The sequence below is a fragment of the Epinephelus fuscoguttatus genome, linkage group LG21 (genome assembly GCF_011397635.1).
Source record: "Epinephelus fuscoguttatus linkage group LG21, E.fuscoguttatus.final_Chr_v1".
Classification (NCBI taxonomy): Eukaryota; Metazoa; Chordata; class Actinopteri; order Perciformes; family Serranidae; genus Epinephelus; species Epinephelus fuscoguttatus.
Window position 1 is genome coordinate 9,612,013 of NC_064772.1, and position 27,297 is coordinate 9,639,309.

The 27,297-nt window shown below is 39.8% G+C and overlaps 2 protein-coding genes across 2 annotated transcripts in view; one reads left to right on the plus strand and one right to left on the minus strand.

Moving 5' to 3' along the window:
- Positions 1-21,040, plus strand: part of drosha (drosha ribonuclease III) — a 161,637-nt gene extending 140,597 nt beyond the window's left edge. Inside the window, exons 29-32 of the mRNA XM_049564597.1 lie at positions 76-179; positions 4,698-4,790; positions 5,761-5,807; positions 19,361-21,040. Of these exons, the coding sequence (XP_049420554.1) occupies positions 76-179; positions 4,698-4,790; positions 5,761-5,807; positions 19,361-19,491 (375 nt within the window). The 3' untranslated portion in view covers positions 19,492-21,040. The remainder of the gene's footprint in view (positions 1-75; positions 180-4,697; positions 4,791-5,760; positions 5,808-19,360) is intronic.
- A 119-nt stretch (positions 21,041-21,159) lies between these two features.
- Positions 21,160-27,297, minus strand: part of LOC125881764 (cadherin-6-like) — an 86,572-nt gene continuing 80,434 nt past the window's right edge. The window contains exon 12 of the mRNA XM_049565078.1: positions 21,160-25,001. Within this exon, the coding sequence (XP_049421035.1) occupies positions 24,499-25,001 (503 nt within the window). The 3' untranslated portion in view covers positions 21,160-24,498. The remainder of the gene's footprint in view (positions 25,002-27,297) is intronic.

The following is a 27,297-nucleotide window of genomic DNA, read 5'->3' on the forward strand; positions in this document are numbered from 1 at the left end:
TGTTATGTTTCTGATTCTTTGGAAGAAGTTTGCGAAGGAAGTAGTTTGATTCCGTGTGTGTTTTTTGTGTTACAGGAGTTCATTCTCAACCAGGATTGGAATGACCCAAAGTCTCAGCTGCAGCAGTGCTGTTTGACCCTGAGAACTGAGGGCAAGGAGCCCGATATCCCACTGTACAAGTAAGACCCAAGAAAGCACAGAGATGCACCAGCTATTTGAAGCTAGCACTGACAGTGAATTTTAGGAATTTGAAAAGATTTGCCAAGAGTGACTTTTTGCCCAACCTAACTTTAGGTTAATATGTTTATATTTTTGTAAAATATCTTGACATAGTTACTTTGCCACTCACAAAAATTTACCACTGAAAATAAAGTCTCAGTTTAATATAGCCTTTTTTAGGATTAACAGGATCTAAGAGTAATGATACATTATTACAAGTGGGCAATATGTACAGTTTAGTGGTTCCCATCTTCATGTATTTCAACAATACTTTTTACCAAACTATTTAAACTGTTTATCTGCTATTTTACCTAGCTGTGCCAACTGGCTATTTACTTTTAGCTAACAAATTCAACTCTTCATTGCTTTTTGTTATTTATCCATTACCTTTAGCTAATATTTGTACTGTTTATACTTTATTCATTACTTTAAGCTATTTCAACTATTTATCATATATCCATTACGTTTGGCTAACTATTGCAGCTATGTATCTTTTACCATAGCGATGTGTTTTAGCTATTTATCCATTACCTTTAGCTAACAATATCAACTATTTATCCATTAATTTTAGCTAGCTCTTTTAACCATTTATCATTCAGCCATTACTTTGAGCTAACTATTTTAACTATTTGTCTTTTACCTGTCGCAAACCATTTTAGCTATTCATCCATTACCTTTAGCTAACTATTTCAACTATTTATCCATTCATTTTTGCTAACTATTGAAACCATTTGTCATTTATCCATTACTTTTAGCTCACTATTTCAAAGATTTATCTCTTACCTTTAACTAACTATTTCAACTATTTATCCATTCATTTTAGCTAACTATTTCAACTTCTTTTAATCATTTATCCTTTACTTTTAGCTAACTATTTCAACTGTTTATCCATTACTTTTAGCTAACTATTTCAAGTTTTAATACTTTACATAAATATTTCAACTGTTTATACATTTTTTAGCTGTTTCTATTTATCCATTATCTGTTACTTTAAGCTATTTCAACTATTAATTCTGTACTTTTAACCAACTATTTTAATCATTTATCCCTTACTTTTAGCTAACTCTTTCTACTGTTTATCCTTTACATTTACCAAACTACTTTTACTGTTCATCACTTACTTTTAGCTATTTCAACTACTTTTAGTTTTAGCCTTTTTATCTCTTTAATTCTAATTAATTTAATCTCAGATTAACACCAATCAGAGTTTAGTAAAACTAGGTTTAAAATGAGTAAATCCAGATTTTACATTAAGCAGATCCCTGTTGCACCATTAAAAATTAATCTGGTTTGGCAGAGAGGCTCAGATTTTCCTCCTTTGAGAAAAACTTGTTGGGTTTGTGTTTGTGAGTTCCACCATCTGGAAACAGGAGTTGAAACATCAGCGGTGCAGCTGTGTTTCTGTCACTACCATGCTTGACAGTTGACCCAATCTTTCTGTTCAGCACCAAAACAGTTTTCTTGGTGATTTTGACAAAAATTCATCATCATCACCATAAAGATTGAGTGGGTTGAGTCTGTCTTTCTTCGAACAACTTGATTATTTTGCTGAATCTATCTCAACAAAGCAACCATTCACTCAACTGTAGATTTAACGTTAGCCCTGGATCACAGATTGAAATGGAGTTAAAAGTTTTGGTGCAACAGAAGTAAATTTAATCTAGGTTTAGAGTAAAAATTAAAGATTTAGAGAGAGTTTTAAATGTAATCTTTCTTAATTTTAAGATAGTTTTAAAGTTTAGTGGAACAGAATTTAAAACTTAAACTGTGATTTTATCAAGTGAAAAAGTGAATCCTTGTTGGTGCAATCCAGCCTTATTCCATTATGTTTAACCTTACTATTTCAATTTATCTATTACATTGAGATAACTATTTCCACTGTCTATCTATTACTTTTACTCCTTTAAATTATTTATCCATTAGTACATCCATTATTACATTACTGCCAGCTGTTTGAACTATTTATTTACTTTTGCTTTTGCCTCCATCTTTTCACGTAGCACCAATCAACTGCAAAACTAGTAGTATGGTTGGGAATCATTGGACTAATATCTCTATAAACATAAAAGCTGCCATGATATGAACAGAATGGCTAAATCCTTGATGGTTTACACATTTCTGTCCTCTCAAGGTGCATATTGTCATATTGCCCAATCTCACAAATGATCTATTGTTTTAACTTTGTATTTTTTGTACTGGCCAGTTGTATTGATAGAAATGTAAGCTCTAACAACCATACATAAGTGTAGGCACAGGAAAAAAAGTCTCTTCCCTCTCTTCAGTATAACCCAGTCTACAGTTGAAATGGGTTCACTCGGGCATCACATGGCCCACGGTACACATTCAGAGAAATAAAATGGGACAAACATAATTTACAGGACTTTTCTCCTCAGCATTGGTCCCTGAACATTGTGAATAGCTGTGTAAAGGTCCCTGTTGTTGTGATAAATAAACACGCCCAAAGAGACCTCTTATTTGACAAAAGGTCAAGGAGCAAGTGTCATTTGACAGAATGCTTTTGAGAGCTGCCATGAAGCACTGTGTTTGTCGCCATGGAAACTGACAAACAGTGTTTTCTCTGAGCGAAAAAAAAAAAGGTGGTCAGCTGGACGAGCAAGGGCAGTTGGAGACGGAGCAGTTTTATATACAATGAACTCTGCAATCCAGCTTTTAATCAGTTCCCTCCTCCCCTCTATCTTCCGCATACTTATTTGATAGCTTTTCAGCGCTCCTCTGTTTATTATTCCGTCTATCTGCCCGACGGATGGTGATTTTTGACACAACATAACTCTGACACTACAATCAACACCTCCCTCCAACTCTGTTGCCCGCAAGAACGTGAACGAGAAACAAATAGAGCTCCTGGGTGACTTGAATTTCAACATTTTAACACACACATACATACACAAGAATAGACACCATCTTACATAAAACTAGCCACCAGTGAATTTGAGGCTTTTGCTACAGCCTTGAGTGTAATTATTTTGTCCTGTTCCATGGATGCACAGGAGCAGCCGATGATCTGGAGCAGCCTCCTCATGAGATGACCTGACCCCTGTTGGTCGATAAGCCAGAATCATAGACCTTTTATAGCTTTTCATCAGCAGTTGTTGGCGTCAAGTCTGTCAGACTGTCTTAAGGGGTCGTCTGAATTTGTTTACAAGTGTGAAGAGCAGAGAAACAAGAGGGTGAGACAAGAGTGTGAGTCAGACAGACAGAGACTAAATGAATGAGGGAGGGCAGGAAAGGACACAGAAAAGGGGGAAGGAAAGGAGTTAATGCAGTGAGCCCCCTGTTAAAGGTTCCCTGGCGAATGTGTCTAGCTGATGACAGATTCGCACCTCAACCCCAGCACCATCACTTTACTGTACATCTCGTCTGGGCAGGACACACCAGGGAGCAAGCACGTACACACTTTCACATTGTGCAGAGAATGGCCTGAGTCAGTAAGTAGCTCCTTTTAGTGTGAGCTGAAGCTCGTACAGTCCTTCTACGGTGCTGTTTCTTCTCCCTCGCACGCCTCCATCTGTGTGCAGCCTTGAAGTTGACAATTTCCCAACAGCTCACAGATTTCCTTTTTATTCCGTCTCGTTTTGTGTTATTTTAGCAGCGTGATAATTCCAAGTGACACGCTCTCCCTGTTGAGATTTGGCTAAAACGCCGCTCACAGGAGTCTTATTTGCTCCGCACATGCTACTCGCTTCTTCATTTGTAAGCGAGAAAGGGGGGCTGAATTATTGATAAAGTGTCATAAGTGACCACATTGCATTAAAAATGGATTGCTCTCCTGAAATAAGTAAATTGTCTGTGAATAATTTAGGTGACTCACAGCTTGGGTCTGAGATGTTTATGCTAATGTTAACATTTCAAACATCTCCCAAGTTTTGTCTGCTGTCTTGTACTTATGTCCCTGTAGAAATGTAACAAAATTGACAGCATGATTTTTATTCTCTGTCTTAAATGAGGTACATCTGTAAATTAGTTCAGTGATATTCTGCTGTCATCTTTCTCTTAGATTTCTTGGTCCCTCTTAAGCTTTTTCATTGTTTACCCTTCTAGCGCACCAAAGACTCGTGGGTCTCAAAGACTATTGTCAATTCCTCTCCCAACATGTCATTTTTTTTTTTTTTTTTTTTTTTTTTTTACCAAACACAGATCTTGGTATCTGAAGATGATGGGTGTGGGGAGTTTGGGAGGCTTTAAAAGTTGTTTATATGTCCCTCAGATGGCTTCTGCACACTCTCAAAGCACGCTACTGAATCAAAGCGCTATTCCCCTCCTCTCAACCCGCCACTTGAGATGAATTATATTTGTTCCAATTGAAAACTTTTTTTCCCCTCACCTCCCTTTTTCTTGTTATTTCTCTGAAGGACAATGTCCCTGAGTGTCCTTGCGCCTCTCTCCTGGGTATTATTATTATTATTTCTCAACTCTACCCTCCTCCCTGTCATCCCATATTTCTGTGTTTGAATTTGCAGGACCCTGCAGACAGTGGGGCCCTCTCATGCCCGCACCTACACCGTTGCAGTGTATTTCAAAGGGGAGCGAATCGGCTGTGGCAAAGGCCCAAGGTGAGTAAGACAGTACAATATAATAAGACACAACAGGACAAGGCGCTCCACTTTTCAATGCACCGCTAATGGGCTTGAGAATAATGGCTGCGCTTTATTGATGGTGTTTATTATAGCAATTAAGCTCTTGTTGGCCTATTCTATCGGGAGAGACATTATGCAGAATGAAAATAAATCGATTCATTATTGATCTGACGTAAATTGTGTTATGGAAATATCACTTTGTGCAGAAGAAGAGTCTGTGACCAGGCGGCACTGTAGCTGCGTTTTGGCATACCTGGGATTCTGTGTTCACAGCAGGACAGTGATGTGTTTGTGCGTGTGTTTTTGTGTTTGACTGCACACCTTTGTGTGCGCTCCCACAGTCACGCTTTTGTAAAGTAAAGAAAGTGAATCTCCGCGAGACGGCCTTTTCAGGGTTGGAGGGGTTGACAATAAAGCTGAAGCTGAGCCTGCGAGAAATGAAACGTAAATCCATCAAGCATCTTTCACCCCTCCCCACCACCACATGTGGAAATCCCCTCCACGGCCCCCTACTTGAAAGCACTCTCTCTTGCTCTAAGCTGGCGATAAGTTTGTCCCTTCCATAGGATCTTTGACAGCTTACTGTTTTTGTATTTACATGACTTAAGCTCCCAGCCACCTCCGCTGCTGGGCTATGATCACGCAGCACATAATATATACGGAGGGACGGTGAATTGCAGGCGTAAACAGTGCCCAGCGCAGAGGCGCCAATAGGCTTACCTTTTTGAAATGTGTGCACTGTGTTACCTGGGATTATCAGGCAAAAGGGCTCTTTCAAAACAAATATAAAGCAGTTTTGATAATCCTCTCAATATTGGGCCTGATTTTTTTTTCTTTTTTTTTTCTTTTTTTTTTCCAGAATTTCAAAAAAGGGACATTTTTGAATATGCTAAAGACCTTTTCTCCCTCTCTCTCTGTCTCCTTTTTAAAAATATTTCTAATCTAGCATCCAACAGGCAGAAATGGGAGCTGCGATGGATGCGCTCGAAAAATGTGAGTTGTTTGGCAACGTGAACCCCTCCCCTACACACACACACACACACACACACACATATTCACACTTTAAGCCTTTCACACGCTTTGCCTCAGTGTTGAATATTAGCCTTGGCTGTACAGTATGCAAGATGGCTGGCAGAGAGCTGTGGCCTGACCAGCCGGTTGGCTGCGACATATAGGACATTAGGCTGTTTGAAGTGCTAGCCCAGAGCACAGGCATGGGGCCTAGCCAGAGATGGAGAACCAATAAAACAAGGACGGGGGAAGCTAAGCGTCCTCGACCATGTCGATCATCCCGAGGGAGTGCAGGAAGTTTGTGTCGAGGGCCGGCAAAGTTTGTGGTTTTTTTTGTTGTGTTTGGAGCCCTTTTTCAGACCATGAGAGCGAGGCTTCACACTCGGAGCGACTCTCTTGTGCTCAGCACTCCTCTTCAGATTTGAAGGAGCGCGGCCGCTGCGTTCCCTGTGTGCTGCTTCACTCCTTGGCTGTTTTTCATCTTGTCATCAACCACCACTTAAGGAAAATAGATAGTGGTTTTTAGGCATTTACAATGTCTCATTCACTGCCAAGTAAAAATACAATTACAGGGCTCTTAGAAACACATCCACGAGCCATTTCCATCATCTCCCATTCCCCTCTTATACTCAATGCATATGTATGTGGATGCATAATATCATGCATTACACTGAGCGTGTAGAGTTTGGTATGTGTTCAAGTGTAATTTTTTGGACTGGTCTTGCTTGCCATCCCTGCGACCACCACATTAATCAAATGTACAATTTGTTCTTTACTCAACTAATTATCTGGAGGTGAGCACAAATGGCTTTGTTGGAACAGGCCTGTAGAGCTTGCAAAGGGCAGGAAGGTCAGACTTTGATTTAATTTGGCTCATAAATGAGGCCTCCAGCCTCTTGTGATTGATACTGTTTGTGCGTCCAAGCTTTAGCTTTTTATGAAACATTAGTGTTATGGTGGTATTTTTTAACACCATTTTCTCAGTCTCCCTCTGTGTCTCCCTCCGGTCTCCCCTCTCCCTCATCTCCCTCCTTCCTTATCAGGGGGCGTAGTTCAGTGCACACACTCTCTCTCCTGTGTCTTCCTCCCTCCCTTAATTCCTCCCATTTCCTCTCCCCAGTGTACACCTCTGTCACCATGATTGATAGATGCTCATTGCTAGTAAATGAACATTTCCCCCCTCATAAATTGCTGTTTCATGTGACTAGATTAGCAATGCCTTTTAAAAGGTCAGTTAATTTAAAATCATCTCTTCAAGTCTCCTTCCTTCGGTGCAAAATGCTTCCAGTTCGAGGGCTTTGTTTGACTTTGTATTGTCACTTAATTTAAACCCGCCAATTTACAACGCGCCCCTCGGCTCAATGTACTCTTTTCTTTCACCCAGTGCTCCTGAGCAACTGAGGTGAGCCTGTCAATTATATGATTTTAATTAATTATTAGAGGGAAAAACACAGACAGACTGCTCACTTTTAAATATTACCAATAATATTGGTCCTATAATAGAAAAGGAACAGTGTTGATTTACAGATTGAAGGGAGGGTTATCGACACAGCTCTGATGCGGTTACACAGGCTGAAAAATCTGCACGAGTGAATTGTCACTTGTGGTTGATCAGATCTTTTCCACTATCCATCATTTCCCAGAAGTACTCATTATTAGGAGGTCTTTTTTTCAATTAAATATAGTAAGATTATCTTTATATTATTATTATTTTCCAGAATTCACTATCCAAGCCTAAATTAATTACTTCTTTGCAAGAAATGGCACTGTAGCATGCATATTCTCTTATTCCACTGTTGTTGAGATAAATACCCAAGGTCAGTCCTCAGGGTTCAAATTCTGGGCTGGTCGATGTGGAGAAAATCAAATAGCACTCAATTTTTGACCAAATACCTCAATGTTTATATTCAATTTAATTCAGTTTTAGTTATGAAGGCCAATATCACAAATTACAGTTTGCCTCAGAGGGCTTTACAGCATACAGCATCCCTCTGTCCTTTGGACCCTCTCAGCGGATAAGGAAAAACTCCCCCAAAAAAACCTTTAACTGTGAAAAGAAATGAAAATTAAACCTCAGGAAGAGCAACTGAGAAAGAATCCCTCTTCGAGGAAGGACAGACGTGCAATAGATATCTTACCGAACAGATCAGCATAATAAATGTACAGTAATCCATATGACAAATAATAATAATAAAAATATAAATAAAAATAAATTATAAATAAAAGTATTATATTGTATTATAATAATAGTATATATGATATATGCACATATTAATATATTAAAGTATGTGTATGTGACAGTAATAGTCATAATGGTATAATAATAGCTGTAGTAGTAGGCATCTGGCAGGACCATGGCAGCAGTGCAACCACGACCCATGATCCAGGTGCAACCACGACCCATGATCCCGGTCCCGATCCCTTCTTTGGAACCAGAAGTGACCATACTTGGACGAGAGGCTGGAGGTGTGGAGGAGCAAGTGGTAGATCTGGCTCACAGACTGCAGCAACACCTCGCAGACAGCCTCTCCCTAAATATTCACAACTTTGTGCCTTAATAGAATATAAATGGGTGAGTTATAAAAAAGATTCACCCCCCCGTACAGTTGTCATGAATTTTGAAAAGCTGTAAACATGTTTATTTCTGCTATAAAATTGGGTATTTTTACATGGGGGGATTGACTCTGTTTTGGAGCCGGCCTCGAGTGGTCATTTGATAAACTGCAGTGTGCAGCAGCAAATGGAGAGAGGAGTTCGGTGTATCATAGCAAGTCCCCCGGCAGACCATGCCTATATCAAGCCTAACTAGGGGCTGGTCCAAGGCCAGCCTGAGCCAGCCCTAACTGTAAGCTTTATCAAGGAGGAAAGTTTTGAGCCTACTCTTAAATGTGGAGACGGTGTCTGCCTCCTTGACTGAAATTGGAAGAAGGTTCCACAGAAGAGGAGCCTGATAGCTGAAGGCTCTGGCTTTCATTCTCTGGCTTTCATTCAGCCTGATAGCTGAAGGCTCTGGCTTTCATTCTACCTTTGGAGACCTTATATCGCAACAATACTGTACTATTAGTGCTCGTACAAAATATTCACACAAATAGATTTTTGATAAATATTCATCAGTAATGTGGATGTAATGACTAAGTTGGTAAAGGCAATTAATAGAACAGCTAGAACAGTCTGGTAAGTTCAGAAAATTACTTCACTTTATTGTAATACAGCCTTTAAAATCAGGAAAAGACAACATGTATGATATTACAATATCCAAAATCCAAATAATATCTCATCCCATATCATGATATTGATAAAATATTGATATATTTCCAGCTTGAGTTCAAACAAGCCTTTTAAGGATCTCTGTCTCCTGATCATGGGCTTATATAACCAGTCTCGAGCTCAGCTGCCACAGAGCCGCCTGACGCATCAACTCCTGTTGGAGCCGCATTGTCTCTCATGTGATTGTCAAGGGCCTCGCTTCATTTGTTCACATAGCAAGACTAATCAAGGACATTAGCCTCGGTGTCATGTAATTCGTCATTGATTGTCTTGTTGGCCCTCACTGCAGCATTGGCTGCACCATTACTCCTCGTGTACAACAGCCCTACCTTGTGTTACTCTCGGATCGAAAGCACCTCTCCGCAACGTGTCAGGATTCATTTCCATGTTTTATTTAAGGCCTCCTCGAGTATCAGGAGCACTTTGAGCAGGATTGAACTTTTTGTTTCTGCTGCAGAGCTTTTCCCGGCAGACAGAAAGCCGCGGCTCCAGCGGTGTCGGAGAGGTGAGAGACATGGCTGTGTTCAGTCAGACAGCTCAGAGCTCATTAAAGAGAGCGGGGCCCAATATTTGGTGCGCGCGTTCTGTCTGTAGCCGATCTGCTGGTGGCTCAGCTGATTCACATTTCATTATTTGATGGCCCACGTTTTGACAGTCTCCTGCCTGTATCCGTCAAGGCAGAATTAAATGTTAACCAAGGCCCAGACTGGGAGAAACATGAGTGCAAACAAATCGAGCTGAGAGCAGCCAGGTTGGGGAACAGTTGACGGGAGGAAGAAGTCTGTGGTGCAGAGTTTCTCAGACCCTGAGGCTCCATGCACCATGCACCCTTAGGTCTAGGCCCGGGCGACATCAAATATACATGGAAACGGTTTAACCATTTATCATGCATCCTTACAGATAGTACTGTCTCTGTTTAAAGTCTCCACTCTCTCCAACACTCAGCCCCCTCCCCTTTGCATTTTTTTAGCTTCCTCGCAGCTGCTTGTTTCTCAAACAATGCAATATCTGTTGAATAAGAGAATGAGCCTCGATGTGGCTAGTAGCTGGAAGGGGACTTCATTTCTTCCTCAGCTTTCTCTAAACCCCTTAATCTCTGGATAAAAGCATTGGATGGATAGAGGCAAAGTAAAGTACAGTATGCAGGATCTCTATTCAATGGCTAGAGCCTTTTGTTTGGCCTTTGGCATGGCAGGGAAATCCCTTCATCAGCACCGCTATACAGGTGCACTATTGGCTTGTTGACTGATGTGGTGCGCCCAAGCTCTAGGTGATAGACTTAGCCGACACAGTCTATTGTGTAGTCGTCTCACAGCCTGAGCTCAGGCTGAATAGTGAATGCCTAAGTGAAAGGACACTGTATGTTCTTGTGCCCTTAAAAGGGGAGCTGATCCCTCATCACAGATTCCACATCCAGCTGCTGTGTGAGCGCGCATTTCAGCACTGCTGTCGGCGGGCACAACAGGCCGCGTTGTTGCCGAGGCCCTCCGACTGCCAGCTCTGCTCCAAAAGCAGCTACAACCCCAAAATCTCAAGACTGCAACCTCGGTCCTTGAGAGGAATTACTGCATTGTTGATAAACAAAAGACCTGAGCCGAGCTAAGTGCGTTAATGCCTTAACCAAAGGTTATCAGTATGCAGAGCGCACCATTTCTCAAAGGTGCTTTTCTCCAGAACGCCGGACAGCTGAGAATTCTCAATATGTCTTTGCAATGCCCAACACAGACTGAAATGAAAAGCCTTGTGTATTCTTCAGCAACCTTATTCTTTGACGCCTGCTCTTGTGCCGCATGTTAAACAATGTAAATGGCCGAAGCTTTTTTTTTTTTTTTTTTTTTTTGCTCCTCTCGAGTGGGTTATTCACAAGTCATCTCCTAGGGAAAAATGCTGGTGATTTCCATATTTTAACTGCAATATGTAGTTTTCTCTCCAAGGCTCACCAAGTGTTCCTTACTCACTGAAAGCATATTGAAATAGACTGTGTGTTTCTGTGTGCATCCATGCATGTGTGTGTCTGAAATTTCCCTCGGAATGATAGTGCGTCCTTTCTTCAGGATTTTTTTTTTTTTTTTTTTTTTGATCCGTCTCCTTTTTAATAGGATATAGCCCTTATCTTGCACTTTTCCTCTCTGTTGCCATCATGACGAATTAGAGTGTTGCAAGACGAAGAATATGTCCTCCTCTTCTATTCACAAGTCAAACACATATGTGTCTGATTTACCATTGGACGTTTGAAAATTATGATTACAGGAAGTCTAACTACAGACAACTAATGCTGTGTCTCAAATTGGATATTTCTGTTAGTACACTTACATGTAATATGCTGCGTACACAATGTACTTTTTGCATAGTGCACAAACTTTGACTGGGTATTGGGTTCTCACATCAAACACAGCCACTGTGCACTTACCAGAAATGATGATTGCAAATTTGACAGCTCTTCTTCCTCTACTTGGCAAATTGCAGCCGAACATGTATTAACACCAAAGGTAACTTATGGCCATAGGTCCTTTTGCTTACTCCACAACACATTTAACGTCTGATATGTGATGTCTGCTATGCGATATGTGCCGTTGGTAGCTAGCTAGCAAGCTAGTGTTAGCATTCACTTTATCGTTCTTACAGAAGTTATCCAATAAACAAACTGATGACTTATATCTGACAACAGTATAGTGGTATTGAAACAAACACATGCATAACTTAACTTACATTTATACAGTGTGTCAGTGTTCAGTGTGGTAGTGTCTACTTTTGGTTGCTACATCTAAAGTTTGAAATGTGTTTGTGGTCCTGCCTCTTGAACTCCGTAGGTTACTTTATGACTGTCATGAATGCACCATTCGGATACTCATGATGCACTGCATTTTGCCATATTCTTCAGTAAACCTTAGACAATATGAAATAATGGACATCACTACTGTGACGTCACCCATTTGTTTTTGGACTCCTGTTTTGGAGCCTTGAGTTTGACATTTGGCTGTTGTCATCTTGGATATTTGGAACTTGAAGTGTCCATATTTGGACAAGAGTGGGGAGCTAACTCTACCGTTAGCTGCTAGCTGTGTTAGCCTTGTGCATTCAAATCTATGCTTAACTCTGATAAAACTTTACACTAATTTTTGCCAGCAAGAAACGAGTTGTAAAACCATTAAAACAAAATGAGCTTACAAAGAAAAAACGTTTCCTTAGAGGGTCTTTTAGCACAACTGAACACTGTAAAAGACTTTTTTAGATGACCAAATCATTACAGTTAACTTTGATGAACTGAAAAAACACTGAAATAGCAACAGCTCATCACCTTGCTAGTAACTTGTCAACAGATGGCACTCTTCTGTCACACAAAGTAGTCAGGTCCCTGAATTATCCATAACTTAACGCCTTGATAACATTTAATGGGTGAGTCATATAGAATGTCACCCCCCCTTCAATGGGGCAATTACATTTAGACAGGTTGACCATATTTTGATTTCCAAAAAACAGGACACTCATCCCGGCCACGAGATAGCCTACTTAAATGATACTCGCAATTTACTCAAAGGTGCCTTATAATTTTAATGTATTTAAAGTTTATATGTATGGATAGAAAAGTCAGTTATATTACAAAAAATTATCTCTCAAAGACAGAAATTCAGATAGGCCCCTATAGGAGACACACAAACACCACTAGAGTGTGGCTAACTGATCCGAGCCTGACGGGTCCCGACGGTAGGCCTACCCGACGGGTTGGGCCGGGTTCAGTCAAAAATGTATAAATTGTATTCAGGCTCGGGTCAGATTTGGTCAGCTTTCAGTGAAAATGTAGTGTAAAAATAAATAAAATCCTATTGTCTGTCCTGTTTATTGCTTAGGGACTGTTATTTACGTGACAACACCTGAACAGAACACACACACACACTGGCTGTTTGTTTCTACCTCTCCCCTCGCTGGAAGCCTCGGACATTCCGCTGTCCGCCTCCGCCTCGATTAAACGCTGAAAATAAAATAAAAAAAACCCGTGTCAAACATGGAGGTCTCCCTCTCTGCGGAGCATCCACGGCGCACGCCCGGTCTATTAAATAGCCTGTAACCATAACAACTGTGTGACACAAACTCAGTGCTTTAGTAATTAAATAATGTCGGGTTCGGTTCGGTTTCAGACATAACGAAACAGAATGACTGTCGGGTTCGGGCAGAAATATGCGGCCGGACGCCCCGGACAGGACGTGAAAAGTAGACATGTCCGGGCAAAAGAGGACGTTTGGTCAGCCTAGATTTAGAGATCAAAACCATTCATGTACCAGGAAATATGGTTTTGACACTTATGCATTGGCACTTCATTTTTCAGCCCTTAAGTGTGAACACTTTTGCACTTGAATTACCTAGTTTAAGTACAGATGTATCTGATTTGAGACACAACATAAGATACTACATGGCCTTTAGTTGTTCACAGCCACTTTATTCTGCCAACCAGTGTAAGAATGTTCTGTAACACACTGAGGCCAAATACTATTCAGTCCATAAAGTGACAGAATAGTGAAAACATACCACACAGTTTCTTTAGAACTCAAGGTAACATGTTTAAATTGTGTTATTTTGTCCAACCAACAAAGAGAGCAGCATTTCTTACATTTCTAACTTGATAAATGACTTAAATGTTAAATAAATTCTCATAATTCCCAAACATTCAATTGTTTAGCAGAAGAAACACACAAAAAAGGTTCAGACTGTGCTCTTTATTAGACAGTAGATGAGGCATTCTTTAAATAAACTGTTGGAGTGATGGGGTTTCAAACGCCTGATTTGGTAACGAAGAACTTATCAGCACCAGAGAGTGATTTGAGCACAAACCAGATGGATAATGTGTCGCTCCAACATGTAAGAACCATTTTTACTTCTCCTCCTGCGGTGTGTTTCTCCGACCGTGGATATGGGTCTGCAGCAGCGGGACGGAAGCCATTTCCGGAAAACACAATATCCACACCAGATAGCCTAGTCGAATAGTTGGCTCAAACCCTAAGGCGCCATATTATCAGTTGTGAGTCCACTGTCTGGACAATAGTAATAATTAAATTTTCCCATTTATCAGAGGATAATATACACTATCTGCAGCGCAGGCCCTAAGTATTTAGACAGTGACACATTTTCTGTTGTTTTGGCTCTGTGCTGCAGCACATTGGATTTTAAATGAAACAATATGTGAGGTTAAAGTGCTGACTCCCAGCTTTAAGGTTGTTTAAGGTTGTTTACATCTATACACAGCAAACTTGCACACTTTCCAAGGTTAGCAGGAAAAAAAAAACAACCTAAACAACCAACCAAAGAAGACAGGGTGTTAATAAAAAGAAAGCAGAGTGAACTGATGACCACTTATGACCAAGTAGTTCTTGGAATAGTCAGTGTATTGTTTGAGATCAGACTGAAGTCAACAAGTCTGCAGAAGCTGACAGAGCTTTACCAGTGAAAATGCAAGTGTCTTCTGATGTATGTGGGTCATGGACTCCTGCAGACTTTTACAATCAGATATTAAATATGATGACTTTATTTAAACGTTTGCTAATTAGTCCAATATCCTTTGGCCCTTTAAATTTGAATACTGTGTTTAAAAGCTGCAGTTCTTCCACCGTTGAATTAAAGCTGAAAGTCAGAGTTGTTACCTTCCCTCTTATTTCAAACTCAACATGCTGAAGTACAGAGCTTTAATAATAATAATAAAAAAAATGTGTTACCGTTCAGTCACTTACAAAATGCACTGTGACTAATAAACCACTGGCAGAAAGGCCAGTATGAAAAACATTGTTGCTCCTCTCCATTTTCTCTCCATTTTCCATCACAGACTGACTTTAAAACTTCTATGGGAAAAAAGTATTTTAATTTGTTTAGGTTTGCATGGTCATGGTCAGCGACCGGAAAAAACTGCACAGTCAAATTTGTGTCTCAGCGAGTTGACACAAACCACCGGGCAGCTGTCATGCGTGCTGTTTTAAATTGAAGTGTGCAGTGGGTAGACCCAGTAATGTAAACACTTAATGGAAAATTACCTAAGCTCTGAATAACAAAATTACAAACAGTGCTGCCTGGTGGGTCATTGGGTTGAATCCTGCTGTCAGGGCTGAAAACCAAAGCCAGTCGGCACTTTCCAGTTAAATCCAGGTATCTCTAAATTGGGTGAATTTGTCACTTAAACTGAAGGATTATATGCTCCTTTATGGGCTGTGAAATTCTCTGTTGAGCTGAAATGATTAGTTGATTTATTGATTAGCTGATTCACAGAAAAAAAGCAAATAGGGAACAAATGGCTCCCTTAAAGAGAAGTTTTGCTGCTTTTCTCTGTTTAAGATTGTTGTAAATTGACTGTTGGTTAAACAAATCAAGTTTAAATATGTCATCTGGGACTCATAGAACTTGTAATGGGCAAATGTCCCTATTTTTTATACTATACAGATTGAACAATCAATGGATAGATAAAAGAAATAATCAGTTTATAATCAGAATAATTGTTAGATGCACCCAGAGCTAATTAGTTGACTTATTAATTTGCAGAATCACCAACAATTTTGTTATACAATCATTGTTTCAGTCATTTTATTAAGTTAAAATGAGAAGAATCTTTTGGTTGCAGTTTCTCAATTGAGTGAGGTTTGCTGGTTTTCTAAGTTGTCTGTGATTGTAAGTTGAACATCTCTGGGTTTTTACTCCTGGTTGGACAAAACTAGTAGTTTGAATAGGTCTGTTTTGGCTTTAGAGAGTCGAAATGAGCATTTTTCAGTATTTCCTGACATTTTATAAAGCTATAGTGCGTAACTTCTGTCGCCTCCCAGCAGATAATGTGTTTGTTACAACTTATAAGCCGGCGGCCCTTCCATGTACACAGAGTAACACTCGCCAGTCGCCACACACCATACACAGAGTAACACTCGCCACACACCATGTACACAGAGTAACACTCGCCACACACCGTACACAGAGTAACACTCGCTACACACCATGTACACAGAGTAACACTTGCCACACACCGTGTACACAGAGTAACACTCGCCAGTCGCCACACACCGTACACAGAGTAACACTCGCCTCACACCATGTACACAGAGTAACACTCGCCACACACCGTGTACACAGAGTAACACTCGCTTCACACAGTGTACACAATGCTACACAACGTGGCGAACACCAGGCTGCTAACATTACATTACATTCATAGCACCATTTCCAAGAAAATAATGAAGTACTAGGTCCAGTACATGTAACAGCAACACATACTACTCATAATATAATTATAAACCAAGTCACTTACTTATCCAACAGCAGCAAGGCAACATCCGTGTATGCCCTCAGCCCAATTTCTTCCTTTAGGGCTCTCCACCAAGGAAAAGCAACGCCAATACAAATCCTTGTTTGCCTTCTCCGTCGGTCACTTTCCTTCTTTGCCAATAGACCTTCAGCCGAACATCCAGGCTTTTTCTTTGTGGTAGGATCCACTTCTGAACCATGTCTCAGCCGCTTCTCCGCCATCTTGCTTTCTCTTTCTACCTGCGCTCTTCCTCTTGCTATGAGTCTCTCCGCTCTTCCTCCCCCTGCCCTTCATTTCCTGTGCGCCTGTGCAGGAATGTCGCCAGTCGACACGCAAACTAAAAATGATATATATTGAAAAATACTGCAAGATGTTAGAGGAGCCGATCGGCTTAATCAGCTTTGTGTCATCTCCTCTAGTAGTGACTTGGGTGAAACGGACATTTACGGACCTGTAGAAGTTACACACTATAACTTTAAGGTAAAACAGTTCGGCCCCACAGAGGTTAAAGACCCTAACTCACCAGTGTTGAATTGAGAAAAATGACTTTAAAGTTATTTTGTTGTCCAGATAAATAAATTGTAGGTATAATATTTGAATTGTGACAGTTATTAGTTTTTGTTATGAAGTTATTTATCTAAAGACATTGAGCTCAAACTTGACCTCTGGCCCATATTCGTAATTGAAAGTACTCAGTATTTGCATCATCTACTCTGCAAAATAATACAGGGTCATACCAAGGCTAAAGGCATTAACATCTGTGTGATCTCTAACTTTGTTTTTGATTACACTAAGCAGTTTGCTGTATGATGATAAATACGACCTAGATAGAATCTAGTGATCTATCATCTGACTTTTAATATAATATGAATATCAGTAAATGCATTGGCATGTGTTTTTTTTTTTTTTTTTTTTTTTTTTTTTAGACCACTTTACTTTGATTGTCTTTTGATGGTACATTACCAACTCACATCATTAGGACCAAATTGGGTAAACTAATATTTGTATTGAATTAAAACAAAACCTTACCATATTATAGTTGCAACACCAAAAACAAACCAACTTCACGTGTGGGTCAACAAAGCTTTCAAAGGACAATGAAACAAAGGAAGAGAAACCTAAGGGAAGTTATGGGATTTTGCTTTGGTTTTCTAGAACTTTGCGTAAAGGGATACTGTGCCGATGTTTAACCAGTTTTGTATCATGTTGGTAGTATGTGTAAATGAACTGTGGTAAACTTCCCTTCATCTAACCCAGCTGGAACTCCTCTCCAGATTTCACCAAATGGGAGTTCCGCTGGCTCTCCTGGGCTGTCTTTCGAACAACAGGCTGTACCTAGCATTTTCGTATTGCCTGCTACCCATGCTGCCACAATGGACAGATAGAGTACAGAAGCAGATCAAGAGAAAGACCCGCCCCTCTCTCTCTCAAAATCAAACTACTAAACTTTACGAAACTAATACTAGGCAGTGCTGATTGAATATAAATCAAGATTATGATACTGGACTGTGAAAACTGAGCTCAAACGGTTGCCTATTTCTCACCTCAAATGTTTTCAGAAACATGGTTTAGCTTACAGTTTAACTATAATACGAGATTGTTTGCTGCCACCTGACCGATATTGTATCAAAACAGCCAAGCCAAGCTCACATTTCATCATCCACCAGGGGGAGCGTTTATTGGTCCAGTGTGGCACAGTGAATTCTGGTAGTTGTAGGTTTTCTACCTCTTGAGCAAAAGCAAATGCCTCAGTCCTTTTTCTGTGTTTTCCTTTTGCACCAGTTTCAAAAGAATTTGTGTCTTTCTACTGCAGACAGCCTAGTTTTATGACCTTCTCTCCAACAGTGAAATACTTTTGTAGGCAAACATAACCCACAATTTTCCACAAAACCGATGTAGGACACATGGGATATTTGTCCACTTGATAGAGCAGGTCTTTATTGTTCCAAAACGAGCAATAGCAGACGTTTGGGGGTTTTTAGATAATGAGAAATGGACATTCTAGAGATGTATGGTTTTCACAAGACAGTGTAAAAGTGGCGTGACATGCAGTACCACTAATGACCACTAGGTGCTGGCCTAAAAGAAAGTGTTTCAGGGATTCAGTCAAAAATATTAAATGTCTTTATTGAAATACAAAGTTTATTTTTGCAGCAACACATTACAGGCTCATTTAAGTTTGGGTGCACTTTCGAGTGTATTTCATTAATTGAAAGGCATCTGAGTCATTACAGTCGACACTTTTTTTTTTTCTCCACTCTCACAGCATCCACCCAGAGTCCCTCTCTGTTTGTCCAAATTTGGGTTGTGTGGCTTCAGCCAAGTTGGCAGGGAGCAGAAAACCCAAGTGGAGGCTTCAGAACTTCATTTTAGAAACTAATGGCTGCTGTAGCCAACACTACATTCATGTTTTTCTACAGTTTACTGGTTGTCAACAAGTAGTAGCATTTGTCGGCTATAAAAGAGGTCTGGCAGTCGTCAGCAGCAAGAGACAATTAAATAAACTTTTATAGATCATCTGTGATCCATTGGCTGGAAAATAAGAGTTTCTGTTGTCTCCTTCCTATATGTTAACATCCTATCAGCTTGTGTTATTTTCTCTGCTGTCACACTACACCATCTTATTACAGATCTCACTTAGAAATGTTCATTGTAATTATGCTATCAGATCTCATAGTCATTGTGCTGAAACCAAACAAGGCCTGTCTAATTTCTTGTTACTTCATCATTATTAATGAAATAACAACACGAGGGCAATTTAATCACAATACTGCCTGCAACATTTTCGCTCATTTGACCAAAGTGACAACATGACACTCGCTATGAAAACTATAGTCCGTGCAATTTGAGCCCTAAATTGCTGTCCTCGCCCAGTTGGAAACTGACCTTGTCTCTTCGCACCCCTGCCTCTTTGTCTCTCTCTCTCTTTCTCTCTCTCTTTATCTGTTCTCCTTGGTCGACTTCTCTCCGTTTCCCGCTCTGCCTCTCCCTGTACCAGATAACTTCCCACAGATGGCTCATCAGAAGCGCTTCATCGAGCGGAAATACAGACAGGAGCTGAAGGAGATGAGACGAGAGCGCGAGCGGCAGGAGAAGGAGACCGACGAGCCGGAGGAATGCAGGAAGTGACAGCACCTTCTTCGGAGGCCAATCAGGACCCGAATTCACATTAAGGAGCTCTGACTGCAGATGTGGCAGCTCTCCAGGCAAGAGTGATGCCACTAGTTGATGGTGGAGCTGTGATAGCTTAGCAGTGATAATTGACTGTTTCCCAAGTTCTACAGGAACATAGATGGGACACAAGGGAGGATTGGTTGGCTTGGTATAAAAGACTCTTCACCTGCAAAGTAACCATTTTTATATCAGTTACTCAGTGTGTTACCTTCAGTGAGTAAAGGAAGCTGTTTTTCTTGCATACCTCTGATGAATAGGGATTCCAAACAAAGGCAAATATTCTCCATGAATCTAAGTCATTTAGCGACAGCAGAACTAAGTCAAAACATCAGATTACAAACTCTCACACAACTTGTGCAGTATTATCAAAGTCTCATTTATCCAGCTGATGCTCAGAACTTCCTAAACACATGATTTTTCTGGTACACTTACACCTTTGAGTATCGCACCCTGAGTAAGCCTGACCATGTGTTAGTGAATGAGTGGAGTTCGAACGCACGGGTGTGCCAAGGCACGCTACTCTGCCGTGCATGAGACTGTTTGTACTGACATGTTTTAAATCAGTGATCCAGCCACACGGTCCAGATTTCTCACTAGTCATTAGTTCAAGGTCCACATAGTTAATACATTCAGTGTCATACTTACGTTTGACCATGTCGTCAAGCTAGTTTACTGTCTCTGTCAAGGAGCTGGCCGTTCATCACTCACTCTACAACAGGAAACGGCACTTCAAAATAAAAGCTCTTTGCTGGAAATTCAGTGTACCTCAAAATATAAAGTGTGTTTTTTGACAAACTTGGGACCCTCCAGTTGGGAACCACTGTTTTAAATCACATTTTAGCCAAAATATTTGAGTACATGAGTGTAAATGGATGTCTTCATATAGATCCCAGCTTTCTTCAATTCATGAAAAATGTTTCCCTTTTTTGATTCTTTGTTCGAGAGTAACAACATTTTCTTAGCATATCCAAGGTAACATGTTGAGTAATTGATATACAAATGGTCATTTTGTGGCGAAGTATCCACAGACTTAGGTGAAAGTAGTTTTTAGTCCACAATTTCCAAAGATAAAGCAGGACAGAAGGCAAAGAGAATTAGAAATAAAGCAAGACACTGTTATGTTTTATGCTGTTTGGTACTGTAGCACTGTCAAAGGTGGCCTTATGTTTTCTTATATTTATGTTTGTTGCTCAATCTTTAAATATTGACTCCATGAACTAACTTTTTAACCCAGTACCACAACAGGAGCTCGTAATGTTACTGACACATGCCAAAAAAAAGGAAAAAGAACAAGTTTTTAAATGAAGTATGAGATGCTAAATGAACCATCAAATCTGTTATTGTAAATAAAGTTTCAGATCAACAGTTGAAAATCTGATTTTGTATTTATTGTAATCCTCTCCTGCTCAGCGTACCGCTAAGAGGCCTAAACCACAAAAAGGGTTGAGTCAATTATATTCAATCACCACAACGTCACCATCTGTCTCACATCTGCCACTCATCCTCTAATAATCAAAATGTGATTCCCCCCCTCCCCCCCTCTTTTTTTTTAACCTCTCTCCAAATCCGATTGGCTGTCTGACAGATCTTAATTATAGATTGTCTAATTAACAATTTCCTCAGCTCAGTCGCCTCTGGATCCAGCTATTTAACAACGGCCGTCGCATGAATTACTATCTGACATGTAGAGTTGAGTCTTTTATACTAAGATTTATTGTAGATAATATATACATACCTGTGAGGGTGGTAAATTTCCTGCCTGCTAGCCTGTGGCTGCTATCACATTTCAGATAAAACTTAAATTATCCTCTGTAACCAGAAGAAAAAAGGGAGAGTAAGTCCACTGAAGCTGCTACACAAGTATATAAACCTGTCACATGATTAACCCTCAGTTTAATGCGTTATGTTATTTTGCAAGAACACCTCACAAAGAAATTAGAGAGGCTGATTTTAAAGATATTTAATCGTGTCATATAAATATTCAGTACAAAATATCACGTTTTACAAAGCAGATTGATGAATGGCCAATGATGTAGGGCCCCTTACACTACCACGACCTCTCAAATTGTTTCTACATTGACAAAACTCCACTGCTCAATCACATTGTCACCAACATAATATACCGTAGTAGAGGTGAGCCCCGGGGCTGACCGTGTCTACACATCAACAACCACAGATCTATGTCTGGAGAAAAGAGAGCATCACCATCTAGTTGCCTCAACTTAAAAAAACAAAACAAAAAAAAAACAAAAACAGAAGTGGCGGTGCGGTACGTTACGATGTGCAAACACTTTCTGTTATCTTAGCGGAGCATGACGCCAATGCTTGGAGGCAATTATACTCTCCATAGGAAAACACAAGCACGTCTTCGTAATGGCGATATGCTGACACCCTGAATGAAGACGGAAAATAGTGAAGACTGAAGGAAGAAATGCTTTTGGTGAGTGCTGCTGTCATGTTGATTTCCATTTGAGACCTCACACTGTACCTTGAGGCAGAAAAGCAGTTTTTTCTTCGAGTGAAGGGTTTCTAAACCCATTAAATGCTTATCATGGCAACATTGCCGCAGTCTGAAATGGCCACTTGCACAATGGGAGCTCCAGCAACAAGCTAATAAACAAAACAAGGGGGCGAAAAGGAGAACACGTGTATACAACAGCCGAGCGTAAAGAAATTTTCCAACCACTGTGTTATCAATTGGATTATTTAATGCGCTGCACAGTTGTCGCTGTCAAGCCTGATTCAGGGTACAGAGAGAAAACGTGTGCCACTGTTGCAATTATACCATTGTGTTTGGTCATTACTGTTTCAAATGTCTGATAAATGTCAGCCTCTTCTCAGGTTGGCCTTTTGTGAGTGAGGGCAGAGCTTGTTTCAGCTTTCTTCTTTATCATCCTGCCCTCCAAGTTCAGCAAGCCCCATTTATTCCAGAACTGTTTATTCAGAGTTAGGAGGTCTTCAAGTAATTTGATAATATTGCTTTTTTATTTTGTTTTGAAAAATCACATTAAAATTGTTTGTGTTCTTGTTGCAGGATAATGTTTTGACCTTCTCTGGGAGCCAAGGACACACTTCTGGGTTTAAGAACCTTATTCCACACCACTCAAAGGTCAGGTGCCCCTTGATAAGCCCCTTTATGGAAAAGGCTGTTCGTCCCTCAGGAAATCAGGCCGGCGAACGCTTCGGACTGGCTTCATGTTCAACACTACATACAGTACATGTAATGAAGGGCAGGGGACAGTGTGAAATTGGAGGGACTTTAAAGGAAAATACTGGTGTTTTTATGCTTTTTGGCACATTTCCATTACTAAACCGCTATGTTACATTATTATACATTCGACTGTGCAGAGCAGAGCCCCTCTCAGGACACTAAGTCTTCATCAAACACATGTAGATTTCATCTGAGAAGGAAGGACCACTCTTATTTTAGATGCTTGTGGATGCTTTTTTATGATTGTGACAAGAATCTGACCCCCAAATCAAGAAGACTTTAGGTCACTTCTCATTGCGTTATTTGTTCTCACATTTTAAGGCTTTTGATTTACATCATAGACTTTGATGCTTTGTCACATAAAGTATAAAAGCTTTACAGATGGAAAGAGTCCAAGTTTATAAATGTGTGTATAATTCTTCTTTAAATTCCAATTGAAGTATCATCGATGCATTGATTCAAATGCTCATTTTCCTGTTTGTTTTTTTTTTTTTTCATCACCTGAACCGATAAAATGAGCCATTTCAGGGAAGAAAATAAAAATGCATGATCAATTTTAATGGTAACTGTCCACGAGATGTTTCACCTAGTCTAATTTGATGTCGCAGTTTCAAGCTCGGTGGCATCATTTCAGCACCGGGAGTTAATGTGACTTTGACTTACACCATGCTGTACAGAGTGAATCATTTACACATTTCTGTGGTCGAGCAAAAAAGTCCAACAAGACCAGTATTTTCCTCCAACTCAGCCTGGCGCACATTAGATTGGTGAATTTTTATCAGTGTATCGTAGGAAATAACACTATTCTGTGCACTTCATTTTTCAGCCAAAGAGCTGGCAGCACAGAGAAAAATGTTTCTGAAGACATTCAGCTCAATAAGGAAATATTTGGTATTTGGCTCACCTCACAGCGAATGCTCGAAGCTGTGTGGAGATGAAAATCAGATACTGCACAGATGACTAACTGGTGTGTTTGCGGATGTTTTTCGTGGCCGTAAAATCCACATTCTTTACCACAGCTTCATGTAAGCGTTAAATATCATTAGCCACTTGTCAACAGCAATGGGCCACGGCTGACGCAAATTTATCGATGCATACCTTCCCCACCCAATGTGTACTGAGATTTCTCATTTTCTCATCAGAGACGACAATACCATAATTTTCTGGTGAGTCTGTCTCGAGCACAACTGTGGATAAGTGGCTAATGTGAGGCAGACATCGCTGGAAGAGGGGATCATTTGGACGATAGAAATCCCTAGAAAAACAAAACAACTGTACAGCGTATTGTATCATATTACCGTACGTACACAAGCTAAGATAGAACTCACAATATGCAGCATGTTTTTGTCCCAGAAACACTGAAAAATACATAGGCATATCTGTTGGTTTACAAAACTGCTTGTTGAACGTGTCCATCACACGCAGCTTTGGAAAAACAAAAAAGAAAAGTATCGGTATAGATATATTTGGGCCTCATGTACACCCCATATACACACAAAAAAAGTCTTGACACAAAGTCTCTTTTCACTGCACCCTGGCAAAAACGCAACTAACACTGACTGGACACACAAAGCCTACGTCTGGTCGCCGGAGGGACAACTGAATGGTGAGCGGTGGCGGTGGAAGCGCACGGTGCTCGTTTTTCGGTCCTTTTGCCATTTTTCTCGCCACACATGCACCAGGATTGCCCACAAGTTTTGAACATGTGTTTTGTTTCACTTTTCTCTCCTTGTCTGTGTGCCAGGCTCTCGTTAGGAATCCCTGTCGCTGTCGTCGCCCCCATACATGTCCGCCAGTTTCTTAAATCGAGGTCCCCACTCACTCAGGTAGTTGTAGTCCTGGTCACCCTCGGTGGTCACCGACTCAAGTGAGCTGAGGGACTCTGCTACGGAGCCATTTCCCTCGTAGGCGTAGGTGGCCAGGGAGTCGTAAGGCGGCGCCGTTGGGTCACTGTCGTTGTCCTGGAGCCTCTGGTTGATGAAGTCCCTCACGTCCCCGTTATTGTCCCGGGTCGGGGGCAGAACCGGCCGTCGAACTGGAGGATAGAAGGTCTCGGGGACAATGTCCCTCCGCTGCTTGCTCTCCTCGATGGCCTCTGGGTTGCGCAGTGTGCCAATATCAAAGGCCTGAGTGTCCTCCTCTCCACCCCCTTCGTCATTGTAGCTGACAACGTTGTCTCTGACATCCTCTTTGGAGATGATCAGAGGCTCCTTCTTCCTCTGTCTCCTCAGGGCTGCAAACAGCACCACGATCACTACAGGGAGAACAAAACAAAGAGAACAAGTAACAGACTTTGGTGACTTTTGCTGTTGTTTCTCTGCTCCCTCTCCTTGTTCTGAAGGCCAGTGACTGTCCAGGGGGAATTGTTGATGTTGCGTGAATGTTCACTGATGTTCAGGGACTTTGTGACTTTGTAGAAACAGGCTCAGCTACCACAAGGATGCATTATGTATTTTTCCCTCCTCAGGGCCACTGCTGCTTAAGATCACAAAAGAATGCAGTTTAAGAACAAGTACACAGAGTGCTAGAAACACAACTTTCTGTACCATTATGTAGCATTGGGACATTTGAGCTGCAGTGTGATCACAATACACTTCAGGGTTTACAAGTGTAACAATCAGTAAGTGTATTTCGTTTTTTAACGTTTATTGTTTTAAATTTATAACCATAAAAGAATATAGAATATCATACAATTTTAATTTAAAGAAGTCACGGTTAAGTCAAAAACTGTCATACATATGTTATAGTATAGTATGTCATAAAAAAAATCATAATAAAGATCAGCATGGTTTGCCATATGTCATGTAAACTGTAATGAAAAGAGAAAGTATAGTATGTCATGAACAATGTCATAAAAAGCCATAGTCCAGTGTGTCATGAAAAAGGTTTTAAAAAAGGTCTTACTAAAGTATGCCATGAAATGTTCATAAAAAATGTCACGAATATGTCATAGTATAATATGTCGTATAAATTTCATTTTAAAAGGCCATAGTGTAGTACATCATAACATTTTCATAAAAATGTGATAGTTTGTCATGAAAAATGTCATAAAAAGGTCATAGTATAACATGCCCTAGAATTTTTATATAAAAGTCATGGTATAGAAATTGTCATAAAAAGTCACAGAATAATTTGTCATTGAAAAAATTGTCCTAGAATATGTCATTATGTTTTCACAAAAATGTCAGTATGGTATGCGATGGAAAAATGTCATAAAAAGCCAAACTGTAGTCTTAAAAAATTTATAATAAAGGTTTTAGTATAATATGCCCTAGAATTTTCATATGGAAAGTCATAGTAGTTTTCAAAAAAATCTGTTTAAAGAAGTCATCACATAGTATGTTATAAAGTATTCAAATATTCATAAAAATATTATAGTATTTCATGAAAAATGTCAAAAAAAATCATAAAAATGTCATAAAAAGTCATTGCATGGTGTCATGAAGATGTCATTAAAAAAAGGTCATAGTACAGTTTGTCATAGTTTATTATGTCATGAAAATGGTCATAAAAAGTCAAAGTACAGTATGCCATAAAATTTTCATAGAAATATTACAGTTTACCAATAAGTTTTCATTAAAATGTCATGGTTTAGTATGTCGCAAAAAAATCAAAAAAATTCATAATATGTCATGAAAAATGTTTTACAAAAGTCACAGTAGCCTATAGTATGTCATAAAGTTTTCATAAAAATGTCAAAGTACAGTAAGTAGTGAAAAATGTCAGAAAAAGTCATACTACAGTATGTCATTGAAAATTCATTAAAAAGGGGCATAGTATAGTATATAGTATGTCGAAATAAATTGATGGTAAAAAAGTAATAGTGTAATATGCTGCCTAAAATGTCACTAAAAAATCATAAAAATGTACAACAATAGCAATTAACAGTGATCTGTCTTGTTTTTTTCTTTTGTCTTTTTTTTTGGTAGCATTATTCCCAGCCCACATCTCTATGAATAGCAATGGGAGAAATTTCTATCACTGCACTACATTTTGATACCGCATTATATGTAGCTACCCTTTGTTGTATCTTTTTCTGTCCCTGTTTTTGCATATTGTCGCTCGCATCTGCAAACTTTGTTTTATCCCTGTGTATTGCACTGCACCTTATATACAGATGGATAACAAATAAGTCTCTAATCTTATAGAAATGTCATAGAAAGTCAAAGTATAATATGTCATGAAATGTCAGTCTAGTATATCATTAAAAACATCATAGTATAGTATGTCATAGAAATGCTCTAAAACTGTCACAGAACAAAAATGTCATTAAAAAAAGTCATAGTTTGGTTTGTCATATAAAAATGTCATAGTATAGCATTCAATACATTCATTAAAAAAGTTATGGTATGCCAGTATAGTGCCAGAACAATGTTATTTAAAAGAAAGTTGTGTCAAAATGCCATAAAAAAGTCAGTCTTGGAAGTATGTATGGGGGTGTGCATTAAAAATGTTAAGTAGGTGATTACAGTCCTTCATTTGTCTGATGCTTTTGAAGCTGACGTGGCCTCTTTGGATGAAGTCAAACATGAATCAGTGTCTCTCTGTTT